This window comes from Dermacentor albipictus, chromosome 1, assembly GCF_038994185.2.
Source record: "Dermacentor albipictus isolate Rhodes 1998 colony chromosome 1, USDA_Dalb.pri_finalv2, whole genome shotgun sequence".
NCBI classification, from domain to species: domain Eukaryota; kingdom Metazoa; phylum Arthropoda; class Arachnida; order Ixodida; family Ixodidae; genus Dermacentor; species Dermacentor albipictus.
Window position 1 is genome coordinate 500,149,898 of NC_091821.1, and position 22,093 is coordinate 500,171,990.

Genomic DNA, 22,093 nt, shown 5'->3' on the forward strand with positions numbered 1-22,093 from the left:
CAAGATAAAAACCAACAATAGCAATATCTGTTACTATTACAATACAGAAACATATTGATCACGAATTATAAATTGCTTAGGAACATACGAAAATCTTGGGCTCTCTTTTATCCTGTTTGGAAGCTTATTCTATATTTTCGTTCCAATGTAGGCTAACCTGCGCCTACCGTACAAATTGCTAACAGGTGGTACATTAAAAGTTCTATTCAGTTGTGTCCTTGTGTGTCCGTGTGGTGCAATGAAAATGGTGCTTGGAAGGAAGTTATTGTCCGGAGGTATGGCATGAACTGAGCATGCTGTTTTGAAGTCCCTGACAATGAGGAATGGCATAATGATTTTTTTTTTTTTAATAGCGCTTCTGTGTGTTCCGTATAACCACAGAAGGACATAATCCGAAGTGCTCTTTTCTGCAGTTTGATTGCTGGATCTAGGTATGATGAATACGTATTCCCCCATGTCTCAATACAATAGTTAAATGGCTATGAAAAATACTAAAGTAAATCATTCATAGTGTACATACAGGAAAATGCTGACGCACCTTATATAAAGTAAAGCATGCATGACTGAGCTGGCTGCAAACATTTAGTATGTGTGCCCTGTAATGAAGGGTTGAAACTAACATTATACCGAGATGTTTAAATTCTCTAGCTTCTGTAATTGTTGTCATTGCAATTTTCTAAGTTATTGGCGGTGTTCGAACTCTGTTGGACAAAAATATAATGTACTTGGTTTTAGATGTATTTAGCGTTAATTTGTTGTCCATAAACCAGTTTCTTAGTTTTTGTAGTTCTCTATCAGCAGTGTTTTCTAAGTGATTGATATCCTTTCCTGAGATTAAAACTATGGTATCATCAGCATACATTATTGCCTCACGCTTATCAAGCCTTTGGGGTAGGTCGTTTATGTACAAAAAAAATAGTATCTGACCCAAAACTGACCTCTGCAGAACGCCTTGTGTAATGGGCAGGAAGTCAGACGAGACACTGTCCAAGTGTACGTTCTAGTATCTTTCTTCTGGGTAATTCTGAAAGAAATATAAACTGTCCCCTCGAAATCCATAACATTGCAGTTTTTTTAACAGGATCTGATGATCTACATTGTCGAATGCTCTTTTAATGTCTAGGAATATACCAATTACTACTTCGTTGTTATTCAGACAAGTGTTAATATATACTCTGTAACATAAAAAACTGTAGTGCTGGTCGACCTACTTGGGCAAAATCCGTGCTGTGTTATTATATTGTATTTTGTCAAGAACTTAGTTATTCGCTTGACTATAAGCTTCTCGAACACTCTGTTAGTGGTAGAGAGTATTGAAATGGGACAGTAGTTTTATAACAGGTTGCGATCACCGCTCTTAAATATGGGAGAGACCCTAGCTCTCTTCACTAGATTGGGATACGTTCCAGTGTAAACAGCACAATTGAAAATTTGATCAAGGTAAGGACACAATAAATCTAAATTAGATTTTACAGTGCTTAATGATATACTGTTGCATCCCGAGGCTTTGTAGGTTGGCATGAAAATAATTGTAGACATTACCTCTTCAGCAGTAATATCGAAAAATACGAATGAGTTTGCTGTACTCGAAGCCAGGAGGCAACTACAGGATTAGGTACATAGCAATGATAGGTTATGGCCAATATTCGTAAAGAATCATTAAATTAATTGGCTAATTGTTGTTTTTAGTCACTGGGCAGATTAATGTCAGGAAGCCTGGATTGCTAAGTTGTCCCTTTAATGACCGAATTAATTATTTCCCATAGTTTTCTAGGGCACGTTTGATTTGCTATGATAGCACGATTGTAATTATCCTTCCTACATAGTTGTAAGTGTGCTAATAATTTGTTCCTGAAGTGCTTGTATTGAGTTCTTCAGTAAACGTTTTCTTTATTTTCTTTTTGTTTTCTATACCAATAATCCTTGATATGGGATAGCTCTAAGGCACATCGTGTCATCCAAGAGTTTATCGGTTGTTCGTAGTATTTTTTTATCGGGTCTTGATTCAGCATTATGCATTGTGATATCGCATTATTCAAGTAGTCATAGATTTTGTTTGCATTTATGCCTTCCATGACGTGTTTGCTTATCGCAGATAACTTTTCTCAGAGCAAAATTCTGTCCACACGTGTAGCTGTTTGACAACACGGTTTAGGTCATTGAAGTTTTGTAGTTACACAAGTAAAAACACTGGAAAATGATCCGATAAATCTGTATCTACTACACCGGAGGTAATATGTGTAGATTAAGATTGCACAGAATATGATCAATAAGCATTTCAGAAGCGTTTGTTACAAGTGTAGGCGTTGTGATGAGATTCACAAACCCGTACTATTCATATAGCATCCGATATGAAATATTATTGTTATCGAGTATGTTTAAGTTAAAGTCACAACATACAGTTGCCTCCTTACTTTTGTTGAATATCACGTCTAATGTATTTTATAGTGCCTGAAGGAAACAAGGGAGATTACAACTTGGTGACCGATAAACCACTCTGATTGTGATTCCGAAAGAAAGTTCAATAAATAACACCTCATATTCCAGTGATGCCTGTGTAGTCAGATTAGAACAGACTTTAAATTCATGGTTGGCTTTGATAAACAGTAGAACTTCTCCTCCCCTTGTTTTGCTTTGTCATGAATTGGTGATTACGTTGTAACCCGGGAGGTGTACATGTTCGTCGGGCTTAAGCCAAGTCTCTGTCAGAGCGATTACATTATATTGACATTTGTGTTCAGCTAGAAATAACTGAAGGTTGTTAATACTTTTGCTAATGCTACGAATGTTGCAGTGCAAGAGTGAAAACTTATCACATTCATAAGAGTTGTTGATTTGCTCAACTGTGTTTATGTCCATGTTTCAGCACTTCAATTTGCATTTCAATTAGCTCTCTATTAGACTATCTGTGTTATATCCTATTCTTTCATTATCTGGATAACATGGGAGTTGTCAATCTTCCGTAATAGTATCTTGCTTTGCGACAGCCATCAGTACTTCCATTTCTTTTCTTTTTTCTTTTGAATTGTCTTGCCTAGTAGCACTTTATTTTCAGCGCAAAGGTGCTAATTAAAGTAGACAGCACTGCTAGTATCTTCGAAGCCGAAGTCGGCAGTTGTCAACCTTTGCTTTTTGCGGCCTGGAGGATGCTGTTACGAGCCGACCAACACATGATTCATACTATCACATTTGGTTTAGATTTTTCTTTGGATGGCACTCTATGCACAGCATCAATGGCAGAATCATCCAAATGAACATCGAGTCTCATTTCTAGCATTCGCACTGTTTTGTCAAGGCCTTCATTTGGTACGAATGGCAATCCTTTGATTCCAATGTTGTTTTGTCTTCTGTATTGTTTCAGTTCGATTATATCAGCCTTAGTTGCCAAAGTTCCTTCTTTAACTGCACATTTTCTTCTTTTATTTTGTCATGTTCCATTCGAAGCTTTCGCATATTTGTGCAAATGTTTGCAAGACTCTCTCGAACGCCGTCAAAATTGTTACCAACAAATTTCACTGATTCTTTCACTTCTTTCAGATTTGCTTCCATGCTTTCCACTTTTGCCAATAAATCCTACAAAATCTTGACAAGGTCTTTGATAGTTGAGGGCGGTTTGTCACCCATCTTAAAAACTCAAACAGCTGCGCGCGACTCAGATCACTTAGGTGAACATAAATGAGGTTTAATGCACCCGAAAGTATATATAGTCGCCGTCAGCAATACGGTACAAGCTTTTCGTGCCTAAGTCGCATGCTGCTGTGTTGAAGGAACTTAGTCGCAGTCCTTTCTATAGTTGAGGCAGCGAGGCCATCTTCCACCAGGCGGCAGCCACGCTCTCGTCCAGGTGGTAGACGGTGCGTGCGGGAAGATCCCTTTCCTCTAGCTGTGTCTTCTCCTCATCCGATCGGTGGGACCGTGTTGTTGATACCACTTTACCACCCTGCATGGAAAATTCACTGGTCAGCCTGAACGTATATATAGTCGCCGTCAGCAATACAGTACAAGCTGTTCATGCCCGAGTCGCACGCTGCTGTGTTGAAGGAACGTAGTCACAGTCCTTTTTATAGTTTATGTAGCCAGGCTATCTTCCACCAGGCGGCAGCCACGCTCTCGTCCAGGTGGTAGACGGTGCGTGAGGGAAGATGCCTTTCCACTAGCTGTGTCTTCTCATCCGATTGGTAGGACAGTGCTGTTGATACCACTTTACCACCTTGCGTGGGAAATTCGCTGGTCAGCCTGAAAGTATATATAGTCGCCGTCAGCAATGCAGTACAAGCTGTTCATGCCTGATTCACACGCTGCTGTGTTCAAGTAACGTAGTTGCAGTCCTTTCTATAGTTGAGGCAGCCAGGCTATCTTCTACCATGTGGCAGCCACGCTGTCTTCTAGGTGGCAGACGGCACGTGCGGAAAGATCCCTTTCTGCTAGCTGTGCCTTCATGCCTTCCGATCGGTGGGACCTTGTAGTTGATACCACTTTACCGCCCCGCGTGGGAAGTTCACTGGTCAGCCTGAAAGTATATAGAGTCACCGTCAGCCATATAGTACAAGCTGTTCGTGCCTGAGTCGCACGCTGCTGTGTTGAAGGAATGTAGTCACAGTCCTTTTTATAGTTAAGGCAGCCATGCTATCTTCCACCAGGCAGCAGCCACGCTCTCTTCCAGGTGGCAGGCGGCGTGTGCAGGAAGATCCCTTTCTGCTAGGTGTGTCTTCTCATCATCCAATGAGCGAGGCCGTTTAGTTTATACCACTTTACTGCCCCGCTTGGGAAATTCACTGGTCAGCCTAAAAGCATATACAGTCGTTGTCAGCAATAGGGTACAACCTGTTCGTGCCATAGTCACACGCTGCTGTGTTCAAGTAACGTAGTCGTAGTCCTTTATGTAGTTGAGGCAGCCAAGCTATCTTCTACCAGGTGGCAGCCGTGCTGTCTTCCAGGTGGCATACGGCGCATGCGTGTAGATCCGTTTCCGCTAGCTGTGTCTTCACGCCATCCGATCATTGGGACCTTGTAGTTGATACCACTTTACCGCCCCGCATGGGAAGTTCACTGGTCAGCCTGAAAGTATATATAGTAGTCGCCATCAGCAATATGGTACAAGCTGTTCATTCCTGAGTCGCACACTGCAGTGTTAGCTGTTGCACGCTACTGTGTCGCACGCTACTATGACTAAGGCTGCTGTGACCACAGCAGCCTTAAAGGGACACTAAAGGTAAACACTAAGTTATTTTGGACTGTTTAAATACTTTTCCACAAACCTCACAGTGCTTATTTCGTGCCAAGAAAAGACTTAGTTTACGAGAAAATTGTATCTGAAGGGTCCGAATACCTTTTTCGAAATTCAAATCTCCCGCCACCTAACCGGGGGAAGGGTGACGTTGCATACGCCATCACCGTCCTTTGCTGCCATCGGTGAGTAAAACGGCGCCTGACAGACGGCGGCACAGAACCACGACAGAGCGGTGGATTCGGAGCTGCAGCTGCTTTTTGGTCAAGTGGCATAGACTGTTCGGGCATCTTGTGACATCACACGAAAGTTGAATTCTCTGCTACTTGCACTTTGTGCGAGTTTTACGAGCCAGCAAAATCAGCGCAACACTATGCAATCAGGAAAGTACTGAAAAGTGAAAACAGGGGCGGTGCAGAGTCGAGCGAAAACGAAACCTTTCGATCGCGCACATCCTTGTCAATGGTAATTTCAATTAGTTCTTTTTTCTATACATCAAATAGAACTGGACAAATAACATTTGATTTCATATTATAATACAATATGAGGATGTTTTTTTGCAATGAGTAGTTGAGTACTAGTGACAGAATTTAACTGAGGAGTGCTTTTGTCATCGGGCAGGTGCTTTAATGTCCTGGGGGTTCTCTAATCTTGTCCTGCATTTACCTTGATGTTTGATTATTGAGGCTCTGTTCGTGATAATATTGATGCCTTAGAGATTCTCGAGCCCTAATCTATCATTTTAGCTTGGCTTAGTATTTGCCTTTAGTGTCCCTTTAATCTCAACAGGGGGAGCAGGGGGGGGGGGGGGGTTGCAGAAATGTTAACGTACTGTGCTTTGGGCATGTGCTACAAAAATTCAGGCAGCAAAAATTATTTCGAATCACTCTCCACGGCACCATTTGTGTAGCCCATGTTGCTTTAGAAAGCGAAACCCCACCTTTCAACCGTTACACCATCCAAGCTCACAAACATACTTGGCAAGGCCAGGCGTACACCCTCTCCCAACATGTGCAACCACTCTCGCACAACCACTACCACTCCGAAGTACAGTCAAACCTCGATATAACGAACCTTGATTTAACGAAATTCATAATGTAACGAATTATTGTCATTTCTCTATCTTAGTTTCCATTCAGAGCTGTGTATATTTTTTTTTGTATGTGATTTAGCAAAGTAATTTCATAGTAAAGTTTCGATATAATAAAGTTTTCTGCCATTTCAAGTATGTGCTTGGAGCCTGCATGGCTAGTAAATCTAGCAAAAAAAAAGACAAGTATCAGCTGAGGCAAAAATTATATCAAGCATCCGTCTGCATGAAAAGTTTGAGTGGCAAGAGCACCGTCACAGTGCGAGCGCCGTGACGCAGTAGGCAGGAAACATCAGTGTGCCATTTGTGGCGTTGGAAAACAACTTGCAGAGGCTGCAGGGCACGCAGCAGCTTGAAATGCTCAGAGAAACATGAGTGCTGACGATTCCTTCTGTGCAAAGGGGATGGGGAGGGAATGAACACATGGTAACATGATCAAGCACATGCTAGGGGGTGAGGGGGGGCGAGCTTACACAGATGCGTGTAAGCTCACCGTCTGTAGCTTTATCGTGTAAAGAATTTTTGTTTTTTTTTTGGCTTGCCAGCACGTGTACAATGAGTTGCGTGTCTATTGTTGCTTACACTGAGCATTCACACGTGTCATGAAATAAATCAATTGGAAGTTTAGTGCTTCCCTGTGTCCTGTTTCATCATGTCCATATTTTTCCTTCACTCTTTATGTGATGTGCTTATTCATGAAAACATTATTGGAAACATGCCTACCTGTATGCCACATTTCTGGGAAGTTCAGTACAATTAATCTTCTGTGGTACAAAAAGTGGTAACGAAGGATCAAGCTGAATGTTTGTTGAGCTCGGCTACATGCCGTTAACCATTGCGCAAGCGGTATTTTGAATGGCCACAATTTTCGGTGCAGGATTGGCGCAGCAGATGCGGTGTTCACGTTGGTGCAAAAGCACGGCCTGTATGGTGTGGTACAGGAGAAGCTAGTGCTGTTGATCCGGCTGGACGAGGAGAAAGCCAACCAGCTGTTGGTGAACTCCACTGACCGGCTACCACCGGCCACTGTTGCCGACCGTCTGAGGCCGCATCCACGAGCCTTGTTTCGTGTGAGCATGTGCCGCCCTGTGAGGGGTTACTCTGACCCGGATTACTGGCAGGGAAAGGGACAGGTTGAACGCTCTGTGCGTGCACTGTTAGTAATCAGTAAGAGTAAGGGCAGGGAGGTTAACCGGATGCAAATTTCTTGCTTGTTACCCTGCAAGGAGGTGAGAGAAAAGGGAAATATACTCCACTGAAGAAGCTTTGCGAATGCAGTCGAACCCACTTATAACGATCCCAGACTTATCGGTTAAAACAATCACATTTCACTGCCTTAACGATTTTTCAACCCTGCCTATTGAAATTGTGCTCGAATATAATGAATGTTCTGAACAGTGTCGTACTGTTACAATAAACACTTTAAAATGAGTCACTGTAAAAGGAGGGCACATGTTAAGTTCCGAAGCATGGAATTGCGACCAAACTGGTGCGCTCCCCACTCCAGTTCAACAGCTGAAATTAGTGAATGTCACGCATGGAATTCAGAAGCCGCGTGGAAAGTCGCTCATTTTCAGCTCTTTCAAGGCATGTCTCCAGCATGCTTTAGGGTGACGCAGAAGGGCAGCCGTGGCCTCCACAATAGCACATGCAGATGCTATTGGGGAGGCTATGACAGCAGCACTTCAGCTTTTGCGCAGTTCTCCTTGCAGCACTGTGTGCAATCTCGGGAAGTCACGATAGTGGCACTCTTGTTCAGAGTCTGCGGAGGTTGCTACGCTGTTATCAGGAGATGGGCGTTCGTCGACGTTTTGCTTAAGTCATTGCTGGTAAACGTCGTGATGCCATTCTGCCTATGGAACTTTGTACTTTTTCGACCAAAGAGACATACAAAACGTAACTTCGCACTTCTCGGTGCAAGTGCGGCTGACGCTGCAGCCATAATGGCAGCAAGACTGCAAAATGCCGGAATGCCACTGCAGTTTCTGCTTTAGCAATAAAAACAAGGTTTTTATTGCTAATGATTTTTTTGAACTGCAATTATGCGAAACTTAATTCACCCACATATTCTGTACTCTCGCAATTAAAAAATTTTCCTAGTTAGCACCATGTGTTGTCGCCGCACTTCCAGCGTTCTGGTCCCACCGCGCTGCTCCAATAGTTGCTTGTTCTCGCGAATGTGGCTTGATAATTGCCGTCTCTCCCTGCCTTGCCACAGTACCTGGATGCACTGTTCAAGCGCAGCCCTGCGTTGTGCGAGGCCCAGCACATGGAACTGGCACGCTTGTACGCCCAGTTTGAACCTGACAAGTTGCTGCCACTGCTGCGCCAGTCACACAGCTACCCTTTGGAAGAGGCACTAAGGCTGTGCCAGGAACGGAAGCTCGTTCCAGCGACCATCTTCCTGCTCAGTGGGTCTTCTCTTCTCCCTCACCTAATGTCATGCTTTGAAAAGCGAACCATTGGGCAGTGATCTGCAATTGCTGTAAGAAGTAGCTGCAAAACACATGGTTCTTTCATATCTGCCAACTCTGCCATATTTTCTGTGAAGTTTATGAATTCAGGCTTCTTCTATGAATGTTTCAGCATGCTTTACAAATAATTGGTCTCAAACCATACCTTTGTAAGCCTTTCAAGGAGCTTCGAGTGAGTTTATTTGGACAAATTCCCGATGCAGGCAAAATCAAAAGCATCCAAGTTGCTCAGGAAGTAATTAATTTAAAAAAGAGTGGGTTGCTTGTCAATTTCGGCTGCTCCAAGTTTCCTTCTGCTTTCGTGCTGCGTTAAAGGCACGTTATCATTTATAAGGTGTGTACCTGTCCCTCAGGAGCTGAGGGCTTGGGGCAGACATTTTAAAAAACTTGCATACCGTATTTACTCGCATAATGATTGCACTCGCGCAATGATCGCACCCTGGAATTTTGTCGTCAAAATTCGAATTTCTAAAAAATTTCCCATGTAATGACTGCACCCCGAACTTGCCGCAGCGATATGTCGTGTGCAAAGTCTCGCTAATAAGGATCGCGCTTACCATCTGTCGAACGCTACGCAAACGACTCTTCAAGACAAACCAGGCGGTCTGCATGCACCAAACATTCTTAAGCAGATGCCCCATTTCATTCCTTCCATCACTTTCCACACTTCCATGACAAAAAAAAAAGTTGCAACCATACTTGCCATTATTATGTGCAGGCTTTATAATAGTTGTGGTCAAACAACAACAAAAAAGGTGCCTTTCGGTTCTTCTCATCTGCACTCGTGGGCACGCAACAAATCGCGAGCGGCAACGATAGTAGCCACATTTACACTGATACATTAGAAGTGTACCCTATTCATGCACCGATGCTTGTAACACAGCTAAGAGATTCGCCCACCCTTAGCGGAAACATGCTGTATTAGGATGGTAGTGAAGACAAATGCTGCAGTTTCTACAGCATGCCCGCCATGCGTTTCTATGTCACTGGCAGCTAAGCGCACCCATCTGTTTCTGTCCCCTCAAAGTGGACATGGCTACGTTATTGCTGCAAACTTGCCAATATTAACAATATTATTCATTACTGATACGGAAGAAACTGTTTCAATGCACGTTATGTACTCACGAGAAGAAAAAAAATCGCTTTCAGTGCATTCGGCTTGCTCCACTGGCTGCCATTTTCGTTTTGGTGTCCCGCAGTACATACGGCGGCAGTTGCCTATTTGTTGACCTGTTGTCATCTCACAGCAAACGCGGAATGGAAAAAAAAAAATTGTCTTTTCACAGGAAATTTACCCTGCGTAATGATCGCACCCCTGAATTTTCATCAATCTTTTTGACAAAAGAAGTGTGATCATTACGCGAATAAGTACAGTACTTTTCCCCCTTCTCCTTTGCGGTGGTGTGTGCATGAGAATTTTATTTATCTTGAAATGCACAATCTTGCTGGAATATTCTTCACGGCGTTTTCAATTCTGTAAGAGACATTGACATGCCATCAGAGAGCTACAGTGCAAGATATGCAGATTTGTGTTCTTGTTTTCTTTTTTTAGTTTACTTTGAATATCAAGATTCTAATGATGAGCATATTGTCATTATGCCTGCAGTAAATGAAAGTTCATTGCAGAGGGTTGTTTGTTGCCAGGCAACACATGTTTAGTGCATCTTCATGAAGTGTCTCAATATTGGGTAGCAAAGCCTGTGGTAAAAGCATGCTCTCGCCCTTTGGAAATAAAAGACAAGCATTCATTGTGTTACTTGGCAATGTAACATTTCTGTGGTGCATTTTCTGTCTTAGTATGCCACGTAAATTTCATTACCCAAGTAAAAATACCTCATAGTACTTGACTCTAACATGCCTTCAATAAAGCACACCTAATTTTCATGACCAGAAATGAAAAATGCAATGCCCTTGACTGTTTGCTACCAGATTTTAATTGTACGAGAGAAAGCAATGACAATTTCCTCTCAATTAGAAAAAGAAAATTTTTTTTCCATACGAGATACAGTGGACAAGGCATTACTTATTGTCTCTCTCATACGTCTTATCAACGGTCAAAATCACCTCATCTTGAGGGCCATCGATTGCATTAGGTATTGCATTGCTTAAACACCTTGCAGATGATAGCAGCCTAACAGAGTAAGCATAACAATGTGGCATTTGCCACAGTTTCTACAGCTGTAGCCCAAGTATGGACTAGATGGGATTACGGCAATGTTGAATGCAAATGACAATAGGCTGTCTTTACAGTTGAGCCTCACTGTCTCGAAATCGCATCCATCATGAGAGTACCTTTAGTATATACAATATCTGCTATAAGTCTGTATATTCTTTACACACAAATATTGGCAAGAAACATTTTAGATTTACTTTGTTATACCTGATAATTCCTTATATCCACAATCCCAGGTATAACAATGGATTTACTTTGTTATACCTGATAATTCCTTATATCCACAATCCCAGGTATAACAATGTATTGGTTATGAGCACATTTCAGTGCATTTATGATTTTTTGACATGTCTGTTCAAGCTGCTTCCAGATAGAACGAACATTTTAAAATCACCGTACTGTTTCAAGTAATGCTTCGAACACGGTCACAGTAAAGGCGGTGCATGCAAAGTACCAAATCATGAAAATGTGACCAAACTGGGCACACGGCAGCACGTGCCCCGCTCTCTTCCAACCACAACAGTGATACGGCCTTTGGGATGAGCAAGCGACCTTCATGTACAGATTTCTGAAGCCACGAAGAAGGCCACTCGATTTCAAGGCACACCTTCAGAGAGGAGGAGTAGCAATAGCATGGCGTGGGGCGTGAACTGGCACATGTGCCAATGCGATAACGAATGTCACGACGGCTGCACTCTAGTTTTTGCATAGTGGTCCATGCAGCAAGACATGCATTATGCCTATTTCAACGGTTTGGAACAACCATCGGTGTCCTTCCACCAAGGGAACAATGGCCACTCAAGTGTTGCTGTTGATGTTCACAGAACCTGAGTCAGTGAGAATGCTGAACTGGTTGCACCGCACACTGCTGTCATGCAATGTTGCAAAAGATCAGTGGTTACTGTGCCATTATCAAGCGATTGGGGTTCGGCGACGCTTCGTTAACGTGTTGCCAAGTGCTGGTTACGGTTCACCATAACCATCTACATTTCGAACCCTGTATTTTCGTTGCCCGAAGTGACAAAGATGACGTTATATTATGGCTCTTGCATGGATGGTGCGCACTCATAATGCTGAGACCATGATGTTTGAGACCTTTGCAGAATGGCGGCATGCTGCAGTAGTTTCCGAAGTTTACGCTTACAGCCAACTAGAATGCTTTGCTCTCTTGTGCGGAATACAGTCATATCCCACTAGTAGTACAATATATCACAAGCTGTCGAATAAAAAATACCGGCTGCGCTTGCACTTTCTAAGTGACAGGTGATAGGAACTGGGTGCCGTTTTCAATGAGCTATACCAGCCACCACATTTCGTTCCTTAGATGGACGTTGCTAACAGAAATTTGCATGTAGTTGCGATAACACATCCTTAGGAAAGATGACACTGAAGATATGATTTTTGGACCAAAGTGCTGCTGAACTGTAATTGCTGACGCCAGCTTCAGTGCGGTTAATTTTTGAGCATTTTCAAGGGACAGTCTGTATATAATGAACTACTTTATATGGTATAAAAAACTGTGTATAACGTCCGCTTACCACAAAACTATCAAATTCAATATACAGTCAAATCTCGTTACTACAAATGCCACATTAACGAATTTCTCAAATTTATGAATATTTTAAGAATGGCGGCCAGATTGCCTATATCTTTAATGTAAAAATATTTCAGTACTACGAATTTCAATACAGCGCATATTTCAGAATAACACACGTAATTTATTTTCCCCTTTATAATTGAGGAACATCAGTATTACAAATTCAACTAAAAGTAACAGTGCCGCAACTCTCGCGTGAAACAGAAACTGCAAGTGCACTAATTATCATCATCACCATGTTGTGTGCCAACTGCTTCACCACAAACTTCACCACAAAGCTGTGGCGAAGTTTGCATGAGATCTAATGATGAATACAGCTAATGGCGGCGGCAAGAAGCGAAAGCAGTTTTCACTGCAGGACAAATTGGACGTATTGCAGTGAATCGACACAGGGAAAAAGCAAATCGATGTGTGTAGACAGCGTGGCATTTCCCCATCGACCGTCGCAACCATTTTGAAAGACCAAGACAAGATTGTCAAGCTTCACAGGGAGTCGCAGTTCACTCCTACGAGGCAACAGTTGCTACTGGGAAACTTTCAAAATGGGGACCAAGCTGTTCCCATATGGTTCAAAGATGCCAGACTGTAAAACGTTCCTGTGTCTGGCCCAATGCTGCAAAAATAAGCCCGCGAATTTGCCGACGCACTTGAAATAACTGGGTTCGACGCCAGTGTGGGTTGGCTTTTTCATTTACGCCAAAGGAACGGAATAACTTGGCAGGTAGCCTTGGGCAAGGAAAAGGGTGCTGACAGAAAAGGCATGGATTCCTGGGTCACTGATCATTTTCTAGAGCTGACTGAATCGTACTCTGAAGATGATATTTTAAATGCGGACATGACCGCCTGTTTTTATCAGCTCCTGCCAGACTGGATGATGCACTTCAAAGGGCAGCAGTGCAAAGGAGGGAAGAAGTCGCATCTTTGCATGACAGTCCTGCTCTGCTGCAATGAAACAGGCATGAAGAAAATTAAAGCACTCATCATCGGCTAGTATTCGAAGCCTCGCTGCATGAAAAGCGTCATGTCAGTACCATACGACTACAGCGACAACAAGCGAGCCTGGATGACTAGAAAAATCTTTTCCGAGTGGCTCATCAAACTCGACGACCAAATGAGGATGGATGATCAAAGAATTCTACTGGTTGTCGACAACTGCTCTGCTCACATTGTGAATGTTTGCTTGATGCATGTTCGCTTGGAGTTTTTGCCGCCAAACAACACGTCCTTGCTGCAACCCCTAGACCAGGGCGTTATAAAGAGTGTGAAGGCAGAATTTGGTAGGCATCTTGTGCAGCGGTTGATTATCAACCTCTACCTAAAGCAGCCGACTGCAATCAATATTCATCAGTCAGCGAAAATGCTCACGGGAGCTTGGTGGAACTTGAAGGTGTCCATCATTAGCAACTGCTGGCAAAAAGGAGAACTTGTCAAAGCGTCTGTGCAGCTTGAAGATGACTTGGCGGTGACCAACAGCAACCCAGGAGACCTGTGGACTGAGGTTGCGGAACTGCTGCCCGCCGTCTCTTCCTTCAACGACTATATGGAGAGCGACAGCGCAGCACAAGTGGCGGCGGACCTGACAACCGAGGAGATTGATGACTGCGTTTGCAACTTCTTCAGTGACAATGACGACCCGAAGGAAGACAACTGTGGGTCACCAAACACAGAAGATGAGATCGTGACGAACAATGATGTTTTAGTGCACGCACAAAGTCCGCACTTTTATCGCTCGGTGCAATGACATACCCGATGAGGTATTGCGCAAAGTGGAAGATGTAGACACATTCCTAATTGGTCGTGCGTGCTGTACGCGCCAGAAGAAAATCACTGATTTCTTAAAATAAAGCAGATTTGAAGTGAATGAAACATTTTTATTTTAGAGTATGCTTGTCTGTACACGTGTCTACTGTTAAGGTACATCACTTTCATTACAACAATATTTTAACGTAACGAACCATTTTCGACGGTCCTGCATGATTCGTTATATCGAGATTTGACTGTAAAATAGTTCGACTGTATTGACATTTGACTCGTTGCTGGTTTGGTTTTGTACTCAATTTTACCCCCCAGTTTAATCAGTTCTTCACAACATACGGTCAGAACAGTGCGCAACCTACTCCCTTAGCTTCAGTGACATCCGACATACCTCGATGTATTAATAATGAATTCAGTTTCTCGAACATTACTAGCGATGAAGTTGCAAGTGTTGTGGCGAACATGCCCACGAATAAAGCGGCCGGGCCAGACGGCATAATGGCTAAGGTAATCAAGGACAACATTGATTTGTTTTGTGTTCCTTTGTGCAGAATATTCAATCATGCGATACACTCTAGCTTATACCCCGATACTTTAAAAGTTGCAAAAGTTGTTCCGATATTTAAAACTGGTGACCCTAACAACCCGTCTAGTTACAGGCCAATATCTGTACTGAGTGTCGTCAATACCATTTTTGAAAAATTAATTGCTTTCCAACTGAAAACCTTTCTTGATGTTAATCATATTATTTGTCCTCAGCAACACGGATTTGTTTCTAGCAGGTCCACGTCCACGGCTGTAGTTACTCTATCACAGCTTATCCTATCTGCTCTTCATAACCATAATGTTGCTGTAAGCGTATTTATAGACATCAAAAAAGCTTTCGACACAGTTTCACACTCCATTCTTTTAATGAAACTGGAAGCATATGGTGTGCGTAGCGGGGCCCTTGAATTCTTTAAAAGTTATCTTTCTTCACGACAGCAGCAAGTTGTCCTCAAACAGTTTAAATCTGCATACCAAACTGTTACGTGTGGTGTACCCCAGGGGTCAGTTCTGGGACCGCTTTTATTTTCGCTCTTTATTAATGACCTCCCCAATGCAATACAGTGTTCTCAAATTTTGATGTATGCGGATGACACTGCACTTATCTTTACTGGCAACTCACTTGAATCAATAGAAAATCCTATTAACAATGAACTCCAACGTATCTCGACCTGGTTTCGTAATAATCATCTAACTTTAAACACTGAAAAAACTAAATATGTTATTTTTCGTTCAAAACAAAAGTGTATTGAATTAAGTGATTTTTCTATATGTGTTGACAACAATGTTATTGATAGTGTGTCTTCTTTTAAATATTTAGGGGTCATGTTCAACTGCCACTTGTCTTGGAAGGAACAGGTGCACAGTGTGTGTAAAAAGGTTGCGTACGGTTGTTTTACCTTGTCTAAGGCACGGCGGCACTTTCCACCTGCTATTCTTAGATCACTGTATTTTTCATTATGTCACAGTCATCTCAGTTATTGCAGTGAATCATGGGGAATCACATACAAAACGTATTTAACACCATTGCTAAGACTACAAAAACGTGCCTTGAAAACCATGGGATTACCTTCTTCGAATAGTTCTAACAATAACATTTTTGACGCAATGCAAATCATGTCATTCACAACCTTACGCGATTACAAAATAGCTCTTATGGTTAATAATATTATAAATACCAACTACCCCTTACCTCTTCGTGCATTCAGTATTCCCGTCCGCAACACTAGACAAGCCAGCAATGGCAATTTTAACCTTCCTATTTGCCATAATGCGTACGGAGAAAGACGAATAGAATTTACAGGAGCGAAAATTTGGAACTCGTTGCCAATTGAAGTAAAGCAAGCTAGGAATTTCAAACTGACATGCAAGAAACATTTTTTGGGAATGGAAGCAAGGCTACAAAGTTAGTTTTTCTTCAATGTGTTTGTGATTGCTGTCCTATATGTTATTTTGTATTGGACCGCTTACTAGCCTCATTGGCTATCGGTCCAAATATCTGTGTATACATTTTGTTTGTGTTACTCAATAAAGACTTCTTGATTCTTAATGTGCATGTAAATATTTAGCATGTTGCTTCTGGAAGAAAGTGCACATAGGATTGAGTGAATATGGTAATCTGTATTTCTGCTTATTTTCTGAAGGATGGTCCTGTAAATAAAAAGTTTGAAATTTAAAAGACAAACGACTGACCAATACACATGTTGCCTCGATGGATGTGATGGGGCAATTTGCAGAGCGCATGGGCAACACCAAGGAGGCCCTTCATCAGATCATGGCCAAGCTGGAGGATGTCCATCAGGCCATCGCCTTCTGCAAGGAGCATGACGACTCCGAACTCTGGGCAGATCTCATCGAGTACTCGCTCGACAAGCCACGTGCGTGTCAGCTATCTCCCATCTTCTGATTAAATGACAGACACGCTGAAACCTCTAAATGAAAGCTGAAGGAACAATGGAATATTTGTTTCAATTGCAATAATGCTAAAGATTCACCTTCTAAAATAATTTTTCCAACAAATGTTTTTCTTTCTTTCTTCTTAAATTTGGAATGTAGTACTTGCAAACTTCACCAAAATATAGAATAAGCATGTGTTCATAAGAATGGTGTACTGAGGTACTCACTTTTTTTTTTAATAAGATGGTGGTGCAGATTAGTCATGCGGCTGATTGTTAAGGATCCATACTGCTTCGTTTTATAATGATTTTAGACAGTAGGGTCTAAAACTGATCCTAGAGGAACACCTGTAATTATAGGGGTATACCGAGAAAAAAAAGTCTTGACATACAAATTGCTTTCAACCCCTTAAGTAGCTTAAGAAGTTTATAGTAGTTTCACTAAATCCGTAACTTTGAAATTTTTTTTACTATCGAGTGACTGCGTGTGTCAAAAGCTTTTTTTTTTTCTTTTTGATGATATGACTACAAGAAATTTATTTTTGTGTACATTTTTGTGTTATGTATATACTCTGCGATTTCTCCAACACCGCTGATAATTTTGATCAATTCGTTCTGAAGCCATGTTGAGAATATGTTAACAACTTGTGTTTAAGTAGTGTTTGAAATGTGCTGCAGTCACCTTCTCAAACATGGTATTTATAATACTAAGCACGAAAATAGACCAATAGCTTCTAGGATATTTGGTATCACAACTTTTATGATCAGTACGACATTCGTTAATTCGACTCCAGTTAAGTTGATACTGACCATAGGTTGATTCGGTACTGACCATAGATCCTGGCCGGCACTCATACATTTCTTTGGGCCCAGGCTTTTGTTATTCCAATCGTAAAATTAGTCTTTGCCAGGTTAATTCGAACTTGACTGGTCAGCACGCATGCATCTGATCCCAATGGTGACCCCCCAATAGCGACCCCTTTAGCTGCAACGTCTGTCTTGGTGGAGCTTAGGGGATAGTGAATCTGTCGAGCACACACTATCCCCTGCTGAAAACGCCTATTTTCAGCCTGTCATTGGAAGGTCTTTAACCCTTTGAAGGTTTTCGCCGTACATGTATGGCGGCGGTTTTCTGTCCCGCAAGGTCTTTGCCGTACGGGTACGGTTTCGACCCTCCATTTGAAGTTTCGCGCCATTATGACGATTCGTGCTCACTGGGAGGTGCTGCCACCTCTTAGGGCTTAAAGAAACGTTTGAAATTTGCGCTGTCTTCTTGGGGAGATAAAGAGAACTGATTTCTAGCTTCAGCACATCGCGCAGACTGCGGCAACACCCCTTTTGCGGTTTCGGTTTCGCCACGCGATCGCAACGGAGCTGCGCGAAACGTCATTTTTCTCTTTGTCGGCACTCTCTTGCAGAGGTGGTGGAAGTTTATTTCTATCTTGATTGACGCTACTCTTAGCTTGTTTATAACCACCGCTCGCGACGTATTCCCGCTCTCTACGGCAACGCACTTTTTGCGGTATCGGTTCCTCCGCGTGATCGCAACGGAGGCGCGCGAAATGTGATTTTTCTCTTTGTCGGCACACTATCGCAGGGGTGGCGGAAGTTGATTTCTATCTTGATTGGCGCTGCTCTTAGCTTGTGTATCAGTGCCGCTCACGAGGTATTCTCGCTCTCTGCGGCAACGCGCTTACGCGAGAGTGTGCCTCAGACCTTTGCCCAAGGCAGCCGCACGCAGAGAAGATGTCATGCGTGCGCCAACACAACTCGTCGCTCCGAGAGAAGAAAATACACGCATTTTAGGTGTGCAGACTGCGATAAGGCGCTGTGCAGAGACCCGTGTTTCAAGGAGTACCACTCTGAAGTACTATTGAACATTTTGCAGTTCTGAGGGATGCCAACACCAAAATACTGTTCCTAATTTTTTTTTACTATTTATTCCCGACTTTATACATCTTCTAGATTCAAGATCTGCAATAAAGTAATTTGACCACCTGGGAAAGTTTTTTTCAAAATAATTCGACCCTCAAAAGGTTAAGTCCGAATGGTAGCTCACAATGAATAATTGCAGTATTTACACTGTCATAACATGCACTTTTTTTTCCAATAAGATTGTTCTGAAAATTGCCCGTGTGGTGCAGTCAGATACAAAATGAAAACTTCATTCGCAGAGCCTACTGCGAGTGGGTCGCCATCACAAGATGACGACCCACGTACCTTGCTATCTTAACGTAACGGTGATGACGCCCCGTCTTCAGTCTTCGATTATGAAGGCTCAGTCCAAGTTATTTTACATGCTAAGGTAGCTGCAACGATTTGTGCCATGGTGTTTGGCATTCCAGACAATTGCATGTGTTGCAGGATGAACTGGCAAATGCGTTAGTCTAGGCGAGGACCACCATCGCATTTGTGATTGTTGTGGAGCTGTTTGAGAAATGCAGGATATAAAATGTGCAGATGTGCAATCAAATGCACCTATTGTCCCTTTAACTCAAAATGGATGGGAGTTGTTTGCGGGATAGAAAATGATTATTGCCACTATACATTGTTTTATGTTTGTGTGAGCATTTATTAAATGTACTATGTAGAGACGCATTTGAGGTGGTCTGCAAAAGATGCCTTGCACGTGTGTGTCTGCAGCCTTCATCACGACATTGTTGCACAAGATTGGTGCACACGTCAACCCCATCCTGCTGATTGTGCGCATCCCCGTGGGGCTGGACATCCCTCAGCTCCGGGACTCTTTGGTCAAGATCATGCGGGACTACAACCTCCAGGTACCGATTGTTCACAGATCGAGTGCAGTTGGGGATCGCATTCTCAATTGGCCATTTTTCACAACACAATGCAACCCTGTTGGAACGAAGTTGCAGTTCATTTCATTCATAACATAATTTCTCCTGTGCTTTCCCTGGCTTCATTGTCTGATGGCTTCATGTGATTGTAACTAACCTGTAGTGTTCCTTTTAATATGTTTTTTCTGTATGGCTGCACCACCAGCTTTTTGTCCATTCTTTGCCAGCCTCAAGCACAGAACTCTTCACAATCTTCAGATAACTGAACTTCATTTTGTTGGGCCGTGGTCCTTCTTGGAGTTGTATTTTTTCTACAATTGATGAAAAGAGAAAAAAAAATGTAGCTTTGGAAAGTTGTTTAGCTAGTTAGTGTGAACTTGCATAGATGCCTGATGATCTGCGGACAAATTGATTCCCAAAAACAAAGCTACACATGTAGTGGTGATGTTAATTTACTGTTCGGGTCAGTGTCTGTCACAGTCTAGGGCTTACGGGGCCAGCAGCTCCTTTTGTATGAGCGTTGAAGTTTTTGTAGATGCATGACGCTGTGTTCAAGAAGGTGGTGGCAAAAGAAACTGATGACGAAAAAAGGCCCACTTTCTGCACTTTCTTAAACAAAGGATTCTGGGTGTGGAGCACATGGACATGCATTTTTATTTAAATACAGTCGAGGACTGATTTTTTGGATGCCTAGTTTTTCGGACTTGCTTGATTTTTCAGACTTTTTCCTGGCCCCAGGACATACCTCATAAAGTCAATGTATTACATGGCTCAAAATTTCGGACACTCTAGAGAGGGCTGTTCGATTTTTCGGACTTTCCAAGCGTCAGCCGGGCCAACTGCTGCGCATATTGAGCTGTGTCGCCGCCATCTTGTTTGTTTACATTTTCCCCCTGTAGCCTCGAAACCGGTGCCGGTCTTGCATGGCGGTTCCTCAGCTACTCGGACGCTGGATTGAGGCTATATGCTAGCAGCTTCCGCTTCCGCCACAGCGTAACTGCTGTAACGCAATGCTTTTTTTTTTCCTTCGACTGCCTGTTTGTGTTTGCCATGCGTTGACGAGCTTAGCGAGTTCTGTCGCTACTGTGGCTCGCATTTGATTGAATCGGCTTCAGTGCTTCAAGACGCTGTTTCCGGAACTTTTATTTTTGCATGCAACGTGGCAGTGAAGAGGCACTCAACGAAGTCGTCGACTACTGCGCTGCACACGGGTGCATAAACAACTTGAAGTCTTTGCGAGTCGAGTTCTTGCCACCGAACACGACAAGTATCCTACAGCCGGTGGACCAAGGCGTGATACGCAACCTGAAGGTGAACTATAGGTCACGCATGCTTTCACGTGTGGTGTTGTGCCTCAACAGTGGAAAAGCCTGCTTTGTCGATTTGCTTGGAGCACTTAGCATGCTCGCTGATGCGTGGAAGTCAGTGGGATCCACAACGCTGCGCAACTGCTTCCACCACGCAGGATTTGTGTTGAATGGCAACTCGGCTGTCTTGGACGAGGATAGTGTCGTCGAACAGCTGTCTGGCAGTGAGCACCTCATCGACGACCTTCGCACTGCAAGCACCGTAATTCCCTCGACCATCTCATTTTTGGAGTTCACGGACGTGGACAGCGAGTTGGAACTATGCGCTGGGCTCACGAATGAAAAAATCATTCGCCAAGTGCTTGCAGAGTCCGAGAGCGACGACGACAACGACGACTCGCCTGCAGTAGCGCAGCCGACGCAAGCTGAGCTGATGCAAACGGTCGCAACTCTTTCGTTGGCTTACGGTGACACGACGACTCTCACCAAAATTCAGGCGGACCTGCTTGCACGCAAGCGAAGCATGGTTCAGAAGACCATTAATAACTTTTTCTAGTCTGTAACTCAATAGTAAGCAATAAATTGAGTTTTTTGGGGGCACATTTGTTTTTTCGGACATTTTCACGGTTCCTTGAGGGTCCAAAAAATGGGTCATCGACTGTATCTTTAAGTGAACTTTTTGCATTTGCCACTCCTTTGCTTTTACTTAAATTTCACAACAAATTTTTGTTGGCGTGCATTCAGTAAAACATGTGGCTTTCTTGCTTGCTTGTTTCATACGGTTCAAGTGAAAAACCATGGTTCATACAATTTAAATGAAAGACCAAGACCATCGTTATATACACACCTTGCCAGTAGTGGTGGTGGTGGGAATATTGACCTCTGGGCATGCTTTCAACTCGTAGAAGCAAGCTGCTACTGCAGAGACATGGACTGGCTTCGCTGTTTATTGGCGAAGTAGAAGCCTAAACAAACCATTCTGACAGTGCTGGCTCGTGTTTATCTAACAATGCAGAATAATTTCATTCTTGCTGCAGAACTAGTGCAAAAACAAACTAGCAAAAGCGCACAACTTAATTTTGATGTGGCTAGAATAAAAATGCAGGCCACTGTTTCCCAGTGAGGCTGTGGCAAAAAAGAAATTCACATTTCTTGTCCGATCTTTTTTTTTTTTTCTTTGTCTCTCATTTCTTGTACAAAGAAACCTAGGTTTGACTTGGGCCATTTGGTG

General features: G+C 42.9%; 1 protein-coding gene across 2 annotated transcripts in view; it reads left to right on the plus strand.

Annotated features, from left to right (window-relative positions):
* The window catches only part of lt (vacuolar protein sorting-associated protein light), a 188,939-nt gene that overhangs the window by 119,875 nt on the left and 46,971 nt on the right, over positions 1–22,093 (plus strand). For both annotated transcript variants that reach the window (XM_065441321.2, XM_065441319.1), the window contains exons 16-19: positions 7,195–7,387; positions 8,536–8,728; positions 16,599–16,739; positions 19,401–19,537. In XM_065441321.2, coding sequence (XP_065297393.1) covers positions 7,195–7,387; positions 8,536–8,728; positions 16,599–16,739; positions 19,401–19,537 — 664 coding nt within the window. The remainder of the gene's footprint in view (positions 1–7,194; positions 7,388–8,535; positions 8,729–16,598; positions 16,740–19,400; positions 19,538–22,093) is intronic.